This window comes from Tachysurus vachellii, chromosome 10 (assembly GCF_030014155.1).
Source record: "Tachysurus vachellii isolate PV-2020 chromosome 10, HZAU_Pvac_v1, whole genome shotgun sequence".
NCBI classification, from domain to species: domain Eukaryota; kingdom Metazoa; phylum Chordata; class Actinopteri; order Siluriformes; family Bagridae; genus Tachysurus; species Tachysurus vachellii.
The window spans coordinates 2,993,643-3,005,798 of record NC_083469.1 but is presented as its reverse complement, the minus strand read 5'-3'; the positions used below and the strand labels follow the sequence as shown (position 1 = coordinate 3,005,798).

Sequence of the window (12,156 nt, the reverse complement as noted above, 5' to 3'; positions counted from 1 at the left end):
TCCAATAGCCATTCAGAACAAACCCAAAACCAGTCCAACTGCCATTTAGAACAAACCCAAAACCAGTCCAACTGCCATTTAGAACAAACCCAAAACCAGTCCAATTGCCATTCAGAAAAAAAGCAAAACTAGCTCAGCTCACATCCAGAACTAACCCAAAACCAGTCCAACTGCCATTCAGAACAAACCCAAAACCAGTCCAATAGCCATTCAGAAAAAAAGCAAAACTAGCTCAGCTCACATCCAGAACAAACCCAAAACCAGTCCAACTGCCATTCAGAACAAACCCAAAACCAGTCCAATAGCCATTCAGAAAAAAAGCAAAACAAGCTCAGCTCACATCCAGAACTAACCCAAAACCAGTCCAATCACCATTCAGAACAAATTTAAAACCAGTCTAATTGTCATTTAGAACAAACTTAAAACCAGATAAGCTGCTATTTAGAACTAACGCAAAACCAGTCTAATTGCCATTTAGAAAAAATCTAAATCCAGTCCAAAGGCTATTCAGTACTAGCGAAAATTACCAAATCCAATCCAATTACCAATTAAAAACCAGCTTAAACATTGTTCAGACCTAACACGGACCACAAGCCTTTTTGTACTAATCTCAAACTACCCATTGTTTATTAATAAAAAACCCAAATTTAGTCCAGTGGTTATTCAGTGCTGACCCAGTCTACATCCAGAAAATGCTATGGTGTCTGGGTGTTAGCCTCTGCGCTAAAAACTCCCAATTAACATACAGAAAAGATTAAACAGCAAATCGGATTGCTGTAAAACTACAAACCTGGCAACCCTGCTGACTCAGTCCCTCCAATGCCTCATCTAAGGTGATGCTGGTAATTGAAGGGCAATTAAGAGACGGGAAGTTAATGAGCGCGTGCTATCAGCTGTATTGAAACACAGGTCTGGTGTGACCCTTTCCGGATCCTTTAAGGACGTTCTTTTTCCTGTAATAAAAAGAAAGGAGGAAACAAAGAACATGAAAAGGCACCCTTTCTGGATCCAGTTTAGTGAGCGTGTTTCTGTACAGCATTTTAGTTCCGCTTTATCACGCGGTACTAAATAATTAGTGTTTAGATGTCAGAGAAATCTTTTTAAACACTATGATCTCAGTAAGGTTTCTTTCAGAAGCTTTTGTGACACTTTATAAGTTCTTCATGAAGGCTGGCATAAACCTACATAACGCTAAACATTATGAATGCTTATTCCAATCAATGTCACGTGCCATAAAAGCGGCATTGTTCAACGTAACATACCATACCGTATGTGTTGAGTAACAGATGTTTAGTAACATTTTATAGGATTGAATGACTTTGGCTTTATGACTTTGTTATGTTTGGTGTCAGAATAACATAATTTAGTCAACTTTGATATCATTTTTTGAGATATTAGTGCCAGAGATTTAAAACAACATGTAACAAGAACACAAAAAGACCAGGAACAGAAAGTGTGATTATGGAAAAGCAATAGAATAGAAAGTTTTACAGATGTAACCCTGAACGAACCACAACAATAACAAAAGCATGAAGGAAAACTGAGAACAAATCAAGACAAGCATCTTAAGCGTCGCTCGCCAAGCTGGGTAGCGCGACGCACGCTAAGAGGAATGGAATGAAGTGGGTGTGAGCAAGAGGAATCTGGCAACACAAAAAAGGTCATCTTGAATAAAGCAAGACACTGACACAGAGTCTTATTAAATGAATATGGATGGATTTTAAACTCTCATACTGTATTTTACATCGCTTTTCACCGCTGGATATTTGACGGCTTGAATGCTGCATATTGCTAACGCTAATGCTAAAATGCTAATATTGCTTCAGTTTTGAAATTGAAACTGAAAAACAAAATGAAAGTGATTTATTGTCTGAATTTACCCATTAATTGTCTTTATTATAACTAAAGAAGGAGCATCAATTATGGATAATTTACCATTTCTCAGAAGTTGTCATGCAGTTGTACTTTCCTTCTCATGGTATGGTCTTGCAATTTGTCTAATTTGCGAAATTTGTAGATGATAACAGCTGAGAATATTTCAACACAGATTTGGCCAGATGGCAGACATATCGGTCAAGATCGTTTATCGCAATGGTGCCATTATTTTCCTGCAGTTTTCTTGTTCAATTCCTCACATCTTTTACACCCCTGCTAATGAACTTTCCGTGAAGAAAAACAGTGTTTTAGGTTATTTATTTATTTATTTTTACTTGATTTTAATTAGTTAAGTACAGAAAATAAGAAAAAGCTGAGAATTCTATATTGGATGTTATATTGTTTTACATTTTTTGCAGGAGAAATGGAAAAAAAAAAACGAGAAAGATTATATAGAATGTTTATTTGTTTATTTACAATGTTTATTTGTCATCTATTTATTCATTGTACTCGATATGGATATGGACCGAACCGCCGAGACACTGATTTTACGTGAACATTTGTCTTGAAATGGAATTAAATGTATATCACCTGAAAAGTTAAATGAATAATGAATAACCCTAATAATGTTAGGAGAGACGTACAATATATGCACTGATACACAACTCTGTCAGACACAAGAACACAAACAGAAAACTTTATTGTTATTATTAATAATTTTTTTCATTTCAGTGCTGCAGCGGAAAGAAAGAGCATCACGATCAGATTCGCACGTCTTTTATTCTCACTCGAAACAGAAAGTTTGTATAAACCTGAGACGGTTTTATTTAGGCTGCTTCTTATTTACATTTCATTAAAAGTCTTTGTGGCTTCAATACTGTTGACGTCTGAAAAGTGGGAAGTTTGTCCTCTAAAAGCACAAGCTGCGGTGCTGCTCGGCTTTCTTTTAAACCTTCTTCCGTGTTCGGTAAGTTGGGTTCTGTTTTCACCGATCGACAAGGAGATCGTTCATTTAAAAAGCACTTCACTGAATAATTCTATCCTAATTAATTAGGAATTAGCAGTTTGAAGGTTAAGTCACACCACATCTGCACAAATTCACAAACTATCACCAAGGTAAAAAGAATTGTAGTAGATATCCATGGAATTACCACATGTGTTAAGAGCGCATTCCGATTTAGCCACGCCCACAAACATCCATTAAAGGTGGGGTCTCCGATGTTTGAAAGCCAATGTTGACATTTGAAATCACCAAAACAAATACACCCCTAACCCAAATGGGTCCCACCCCTGTATTGATAGCTCCGCCCATACATACATATGTAACCCAGGCAACTAGCGGAAAGAAATGTGTCTTTATCATAGCTGAAGTGAAGAACAATACGATTGCAGATAAACAAACAAGCAAAAATGACACACAAGCATAATCATGTAAAGGACAAAGACATATATTAGTTCTGTGTAACAAAGCAAAACCAACGTTACTCACCTATCGAGAAGGAAAAAAGCACCTCGGTGTCTTAAGTAAAGTTGGTCACATATTCACAGATTGGAGTTTCCCGAGTCAATAACTCCTGAGCTAAACGCTGTTACTACACAAAACACGGTTGTAGCTGCGTCTCTACATTACTACGATAGAAAAGAGGTGTTATTTGTGTAGTAACAGCGTTTAGCTCAGGAGTTATTGACTCAGGAAACTCCAATCTGTGAATATGTGACCAACTTCCTGCTCCTTCAGTTCTCTCCATCGCTGGAAAGCTGATCCTATATTAACACGTCCTACTTCTTACCTTATCGTAAGCCTTTCTTCTCTTTCTTTCTTTGTTTTTATCCTCCATGTCAATGTTAAAACCGCTTTCTGCTAATGTCACACATGCGCACTGAACATCTCCGCCGCATATCGACAAGACACGCCCCTTTCTGCTCATTGGCTACACGTTAGTTTTGTTCGTCGGCCCGACTCAGTTTTTGGAAGCATTTCTCGAAAAACGTACACCCCACCTTTAAAGGCAAAATTCTCACAGCTGAAAATGACAAAATTGCAGCTAATCGGTGAAAAAGCACCTCCTACTGTGAGCGTAGTATACAATCACAAACTCATCAGTTATTCGATTGGAAGCCAATTAAACAAGGTTTGTGTTATTGAATTGTTTTCATCCGTAAGCTCAGGAGTGAACTGTAGATACGAACTAGATTTTTATGATTTTTAAGTGATCCTGCTAACAATTTACAAATAAATGTCTTCAGTTTTATTTATATTTACCTTCTGATTGATTTGAGATTTAATTTGTTCATATTTTATATATTTTTTTTTTTATTTAAAACAAATTCTCCTTACAGTGTAGAACTTTTTTATGCCTAGCGTAAATCCTAACCAGCTGTAGGTTTGTGTACAAGGTGGACCTCAGAAATAGAAAAACTATAGCATTGTTACAGCTTCAGAAATACTGTATAAAAGCTCCACGGTCACATGCTGTTAAAAAGTAAGTGCCCCCCAATATATGTGTATTGACTGATTTTTAAGTTGTTAAGAAATTTGAGTCTTTCACTCAAATTCCTTAAGCGTTTAAAGCAGTGTTCTTTATTTCTCTCCAGCTCCCAACGCCTGATCGTTTTGTGAGCTAATTGCTGTGTTCCCACTAGAACATTCCCAGCCTTTGATCCTGAAATATGATAATGAGTTTGATGTGTGATTGACAGGCCCCAACGCCAAGCTGGGTCTCCGCTGCAAAGCGTGTAAAATGGGCATCCATCACAAGTGTCTGAACAGGGTGGGGCAGCAGAGGTGCATGGGCAAACTGGTAAGAGATTACACCCACTGTTACACACACACTCTCACTCACACACTCTCATAACACTACCTGCTCTTATACACACAATCTTGTAACACACACACTGTCACACACCCTCTCGCTCACACACTCTCACACCACACTCTCATACTACAACCCGATCTCATAACGCACACACTCTCACACACACACACACACTCTCATAACACTACCTGCTCTTATACACACTGTCACACACACTCTCACACACAATCTTGTAACACACACACTCTCACACACACTCTCACACACAATCTCATAACACACACTCTCACACATGATCTCATAACACACACTGTCTCACACACACACTCTCACACCATATACTCATACTACTACCTGCTCTTACACACACTCTCACACACACTCTCACACCACTCACACCACCATTTGCTCTTACATCCACACTCACATCACACACACTCTCTCACTCACTCTCATACCCACTCTCATACACACTCTCACACCCACTCTCACACACACTCTCATACCACCACCTGCACTTACACCAACTCTCACACCACACAAACTCTCATACACACTCTCATACCACCACTTGCTTTTATACCCACTATCACACCCACTTTCATACACATTCTTACACACTCTCTCACACCGACTCATACCATCACCTGCTCTTACACCCACACTTATACACCCACACACTGCCACACACAGATATTTTCACATACACTCTCACAAACGCTTACACTTACACTACATTACAGTCAGCATACACATACAGGGAAAGACTCACTCTCATCTCTCGTGCTTCCTCTCTCTCTCTCTCTCTCTCTCTCTCTCTCTCTCTCTCTCTCATTGGTGGATAATTTTTTTTTACCTAAAAGATTCATATTCCTATATTTCCTATATTCAAGATGATCTGGTGTATTGTGTAGTCTAAATTATTCATAAGGCAGAAATCAGGCCTGTGTCCTGGATATAAGTGATTGGATGATGACTGGAATCTGGTTTAGTATCATATCTAAGATTGTGTAAGAATGATCTGACCTCAGTGACTTCAGTCTGTGACACTTAAAGGGATGAGTTTTAATACGTTTTCTTTCACTTTAGTGTTCGGTTTCTGTCTAAATTGTAAGAATTTAAATTGATGGGAGAAAATGGTAATGAAGTCATAACTTGTTCTACAAATCAGAACACACACACACAAACATGCTGTATATACAATAGATACATACATATGTAAAAAATAATAATGTTATATATTATTATATTCTGATAGTATGAAGAAAGATCCATATTTACATTCATAAACACAGTGCATCATGGGTACAAATACTCTTAGCTCATTGTGTGTTGAATATGATAGCCAAGAAGACTGTTCATCTTTTTATGTGTGTGTGTCTGCTCTGTTTTAGATAATATTTAGAGTGAGTGAGTGTGTGTGTGTGTGTGTGTGTGTGTGTGTGCCTGCTCTGTTTTAGATAATATCTAGAGTGAGTGAGTGAGTGAGTGAGTGAGTATGTGTGTGTGTGTAATATCTAGAGTGAGTGAGTTAGTGAGTGAGTGTGTGTGTGTGTGTGTGTGTGTGCCTGCTCTGTTTTAGATAATATCTAGAGTGAGTGAGTTAGTGAGTGAGTGAGTGAGTGTGTGTGTGTGTGTGTGTGTGTGTGTGTGTGTGTGTGTGTGTGTGTGTGTGCCTGCTCTGTTTTAGATAATATCTAGAGTGAGTGAGTTAGTGAGTGAGTGAGTGAGTGTGTGTGTGTGTGTGTGTGTGTGTGTGTGTGTGTGCCTGCTCTGTTTTAGATAATATCTAGAGTGAGTGAGTTAGTGAGTGAGAATAACAATTAGAGAGGGAGAGACACAGAGAGAGAGAGAGAGAGAGAGCGTGTGTGTGTGTGTGTGTGTGTGTGTGTATTAATTACAGGCTTTGTAATTATTATTGAGTGTGCATTTGTGTGTTATGAGCTACATTAACTCTGGCACTTGTTTTTTTTCCATTAGATGAAGATTAAGTGTTAAAAAGTGATTCATCCTCTGTCTTTTCCTTCCTTCTGTGAAGCAGAGTGTGAGCAGGCATTCTAATGATCTTCATCTGTGTGTGTGTGTGTGTGTGTGTGTGTGTGTGTGTGTGTGTGTGTGTGTGTGTGTGTGTGTGTATAACACAGTGTTTATTAACAGAAACAGTGGATTGTGTTGAAGGGGAATTGGGAAACATGCATTCAACCTCGAAGTGTCTTTTAATGTCTCTGAAGTGGATCTGAAGTCACGACTCCACCAAAGTGTGGAGATTCAGCTCCTGTATGGCCACAATGCCAAAATTACCTTCACACGACCTGCACAAACTGTAGACCTGTGATGGAACAACATTTGTAGCAGCAAAAAAATTCTTTTTTGTCAAAATCCAACATGGTGGAAAATGTAATTAGGCCCAAATTTGGCCCGATTGTGCCGACAGAGTGTTGGCCGAAAATTGGAAGGAATGTTCCTTAAAACTTTCCCAGTCAGTTTGGTGAATTTTACCTGACAGTTCATTGAGCTGTCATAGACGAAGAAGAAGAAGAAGAAGAAGAAGATGGGGGCACGGTGGCTTAGTGGTTAGCACGTTCGCCTCACACCTCCAGGGTTAGGGGTTCGATTCCCGCCTCCGCCTTGTGTGTGTGGAGTTTGCATGTTCTCCCCGTGCCTCGGGGGTTTCCTCCGGGTACTCCGGTTTCCTCCCCTGGTCCAAAGACATGCATGGTAGGTTGATTGGCATCTCTGGAAATTTGTCCGTAGTGTGTGATTGCGTGAGTGAATGAGAGTGTGTGTGTGCCCTGCGATGGGTTGGCACTCTGTCCAGGGTGTATCCTGCCTTGATGCCCGATGACGCCTGAGATAGGCACAGGCTCCCCGTGACCCGAGGTAGTTCGGATAAGCGGTAGAAGATGAGTGAGTGAGTGAGTGAGAAGAAGAAGAAGAAGAAGAAGAAGAACAAAATAGTTCTAAATTATTTCTATATTTATTTAGCTTGATAACTTGAAAAAACAGAAATCGTGGAAGTCGTGGTCTAATGGTTAGAGAGTTTGACTCCTAACCCTAAGGTTGTGGGTTCGAGTCCCAACTGCTCCCCGGGCGCCGCAGCATAAATGGCTGCCCACTGCTCCGGGTGTGTGTTCACGGTGAGTGTGTGTGTGTTCACTGCTGTGTGTGTGCACTTTGGATGGGTTAAATGCAGAGAACGAATTCTGAGTATGGGTCACCGTACTTAGCCGTATGTCACGTCACTTTCACTTTCACTTTCAAATAGGTTGTGTCACGTATAAAGTACAGATTAATTTTATTTTAAACAAACTACAAATAAAACCCACAGCATAAACCTTGGAAACCAAAACATAAAGTATGATATTATGGCAAAAAAACTACACCGAGTCGAGGCTAAGACAGACAAAAGTTATGACGTGATCGTCTTGTCACGTGACTCATTAAAGCAAAACGTGAATCAGGTGCAGTCATGTGACATGATTCTGTTAGGTGCAGTGGCTGATGGGATTCATAAACCTGTGCTGAAATCACCATAGAATATAATTATAATAAATATAAACCAATAGTGTTTAATAGTAACGTGTTTTCAGGTCTTTGGTCTGAATACACTATGGTTCAGGTCAAAAAAAGAATCGCATTTAAATAAATAAATAAATAAATAAATAAAACCACCTTCCCATGGAAAAATCCCAAAAAACCCATCCACACTGAAGAAACAGCACTCAGAAGAACTTAAAAAAGACCCAGCGCTGAAGGATGGCTGAAATATGAATAAAATCTGGCTGAATGTCTGGAATTTTTTATCCCAAGGTCAAAATTATGACTCTGAAGGTGAAAGATTCCTCCACATGGACAAATCTTAGCTCGAAATAGAAACATGTGGATGAAAAAACAACCTCTGAGGAATAACGCCGATGCAAAGCATGTTTTTTTTCCCATCCGCATACATGCTAGGTGTTTCTGGGAAAAATCACTGGAAAGGAAACTTCGATAAATCATCAACACGTCTGTTAGCAAAGCTTCAGTGTCGTGTTTTAAAGATAAACCGTGTCCCTGCGTATTGTTGAACAATAGCATCTTTTCCATCACGGCGATGTCTCTAAGTTCATGAGTTTGTTATCTGTGTTTCTACTCGAGATGAGGTTTGGGCTCGCGTACACGGAAAACGGCGTCAGGGTTAAAAAAGCAGTAAGAACTCCCAGCAGAGCCGAGCTTGGAGTTCAGTTGTCTCTTAACTTGGCTTGAGTTGATATTTTTAATCTGAGTTTATTTTCTCTTGGCTTGAGCGATCATTCAGGCCAGATGGAGTCTTCAAACTCTTGTGTTATGTGAGCAGATAAAAGTCAAAGAAACTAAAGAAAAACTTCATGATGTTTGTAGGGTTATGAGCAGAACCTAGCATGGTAAGGAGACACGTTTTTACGTTTTCCTTCTTTGACGTCTTTAGTAAGATTTCTTGCTACTGGTTGCCGTAGTAACGAGGTTTATTAGGTGTTATGTACGCTAAAATAAAATCATTTGGAGGGAGATTTGGCGTCTGAAACAGTGTGCGATCATGTGACCTTTACTGTCTTTGCTCCCATTGGTAGTCGCTCTGTATTTACATAAAGTTCAAAGTTTCTCTACTTTTTCTGACCTCGCTGATGTGGACGCTTCTAAACCTCAACATCGCCAAACCTAGTCGCTTCTTCCAGAAATATCAACGTCTCCTTACAGAAAATACAACAACTTCTTCATCAGTTTGCTGACACTTACTAGTTTTATTTCATACAGAGCAATTCATACTTTATTCTATTTATCTGTTGTGATATTTAAGCTTGTGAAAGGTCCACAAAATAATTTCCTGTGTTAACCTCCATGTAGACGGGGTTCACGGTAGCTTAGTGGTTAGCACGTTCTCCTCACACCTCCAGGGTTGGGGGTTCAATTCCCGCCTCCGCCTTGTGTGTGTGGAGTTTGCATGTTCTCCCGGTGCCTCGGGGGTTTCCTCCGGGTACTCCGGTCTCCCCCCTGGTCCAAAGACATGCATGGTAGGTTGATTGGCATCTCTGGAAAATTGTCCGTAGTGTGTGATTGTGTGAGTGCATGAGAGTGTGTGTGTGCCCTGTGATGGGTTGGCACTCCGTCCAGGGTGTATCCTGCCTTGATGCCCAATGACGCCTGAGGCTCCCTGTGACCCGAGGTAGTTCGGATAAGCGGTAGAAGATGAATGAATGAAGCTCCATGTACAGTATATTGGTTGTAAACTTCCTCACTGGCCTCTCTAGAGAAAAAAACAGTGTAAACACTTTACCTCTGACACTGGAGACTCCTTCCATAAATGTTCAGTAAACATCTCCTTAGAGGAAAGTTAACCAAATAACCAAGTATGTTTTTTGTCCCCAATCTGTTTATGTGAAGCACCAGTTATACACATCGTCGTGAATGAGCCGTTACTATAGAAACGGTGAAACGGTTTCTGATTTTTAGCGAAAGTTAGAGTGGTTTGTTCTGCGTGTGTTTTGAACCAGACCGTGGCCTAGGAGTCATTAGAGAGCCTAAACAGAGACTTGCTTCCTAATGACCCTTTCCTAACGATCGTTTCCTGTTCAGTCTATTTCCCGTTTTTAGAGCAGCCAGTTATGCAGCGACGCAGAGACATCGTGTTTAAATACCGTCTACGCTCCAAAGCGTCTCTCAGCACTCAGCCGTCCCTGTGTTCATTAAGCTGGAGTTCTGTAAGGATTCCCCTTAATGAGCTGCATCCTAAACACGCCTCCTGTGTGAGTGAAGAGGTGCTCGAGGCTCTGCTGAGAACCTTCATTTAGCTCTTTACTCGAGGCCAGAGAAGAGTTCATCAAATCAGATGCAGGATGTTGATTAGGCCTTCAAGTTGGCAACAAAACAACAAGTAAGGGCAAGGCTAGAGCTTTGTGTGTGTGTGTGTGAGAGCACCATGTATGGTTTCATAACACAGAGGTTTCCTTATTAGGAGGCCACCTGAAGCTGATAACATGATAAAACAGAGCGCTATACTGTACATCACTGGCAGGGAAGATCCGAGGTGAAGAGACGACAAAATAAAATAAATCCATGTCCAATTTAAGTCTCCAAATGCATATTAAAATGGCTCTTAAAAGGCTTTACAGTGGAGTGCAGAGTCAAACACTTTCAAATAAACTGGAACTAATGTTTAAATATTTAACAGTGAGCCACTGCATCTTGCATCTGTGTGTGTGTGTGTGTAAGAGAGAAAATGAATGACAAACAGGGTGTTTTCTCACATTGACTGAGTGTGTGATGCTTCCTAAGCAGCCTGAAAAACACAGCCTTTGTGCTACACTGAACACACACATCATTCTTTACTTAATGCTATGGATGGATGTATAGATGGATGGATTGATGGATGGATGGATGGATGGATGGATGGATTGATGGATGGATGGATGAATGAATGGATGAATGGATGAATGGATGGATAATAGGTGGATGGGTGGATAGACAGATGGATGGATAAACAGATTGATAAACAGATGGATAAATGGATGCATGGATAGATGGATAGATCAATGGATGGATGGATGGATGGATGGATGGACTTATGGATAGGTGGATGGACCTATAGACAAGTATGCCTGGTAAAGAGATGGGATGTAAGATGGATAGTTTAGTTAAACCGATGGATGGATGAATGGTTGGATGGATGATGGATGGATTAGTGTCTGAATAGACTGGTAGAGGAGTAGCCAGATGGATAATATGATGGATAAACAAACATAAATTATGAATTTTTAAGACATGAATAAGAGCTGAGTGAATGTGAAATGTTGCTTAGATACTGATTTAATGCTTCAATTTATGTGTGTACTCATTGTGTGTGTGTGTGTGTGTGCGTGTGTGTGTGTGTGTGTGTGTGTGTGTAGCCCAAAGGCTTCAGGAGGTACTCCAGCTCTCCTCTGCTGATCCAGGAGCAGTTTGGCTGCATTAAAGAGGTCATGCCTATCGGTAAGGGAGACTTTTTCATGATGGTTCATACTGTGTCCCAGCCAACCAGCCGTTACTATAGAAACAGTGATGCGGGAGGTTTTGCTGTGCTGCTCTTATACAAAATCAATCACCACCATCATTCTGACCAATCAGATCGAAGAATTCAAGAGCTCTGTGGTGTAAATGTGTGTGAATCAATGTTGATGTACCAGACGTTGTGAGGGTTTTGATTGACACCTGTCTCGTCCTGTCCCAGCATGCGGCAGTAAGGTGGACCCGGTGTACGAGGCGCTGCGGTTCGGGACGTCACTCGCTCAGAAGACCAAGAGGGCCAGTGGCTCAGACTCGCCTCCGAGAAACTCTGTAAGACTTCCTTTTTATTTTACTTAAAACTCTTAATCTTTAAAATGCTGAGGCATGTAATAAACATGAGTAAAGGTGTATTTAGGTTATAAGACTGTTATTCACTGCTACTGTACACTAAATAAATAAACAGAAT

The 12,156-nt window shown here is 40.3% G+C and overlaps 1 protein-coding gene across 1 annotated transcript in view; it reads left to right on the top strand.

Annotated features, from left to right (window-relative positions):
* The window catches only part of stac (SH3 and cysteine rich domain), a 70,357-nt gene that overhangs the window by 40,974 nt on the left and 17,227 nt on the right, over positions 1–12,156 (top strand). Inside the window, exons 3-5 of the mRNA XM_060879593.1 lie at positions 4,576–4,676; positions 11,594–11,675; positions 11,914–12,020. Of these exons, the coding sequence (XP_060735576.1) occupies positions 4,576–4,676; positions 11,594–11,675; positions 11,914–12,020 (290 nt within the window). The remainder of the gene's footprint in view (positions 1–4,575; positions 4,677–11,593; positions 11,676–11,913; positions 12,021–12,156) is intronic.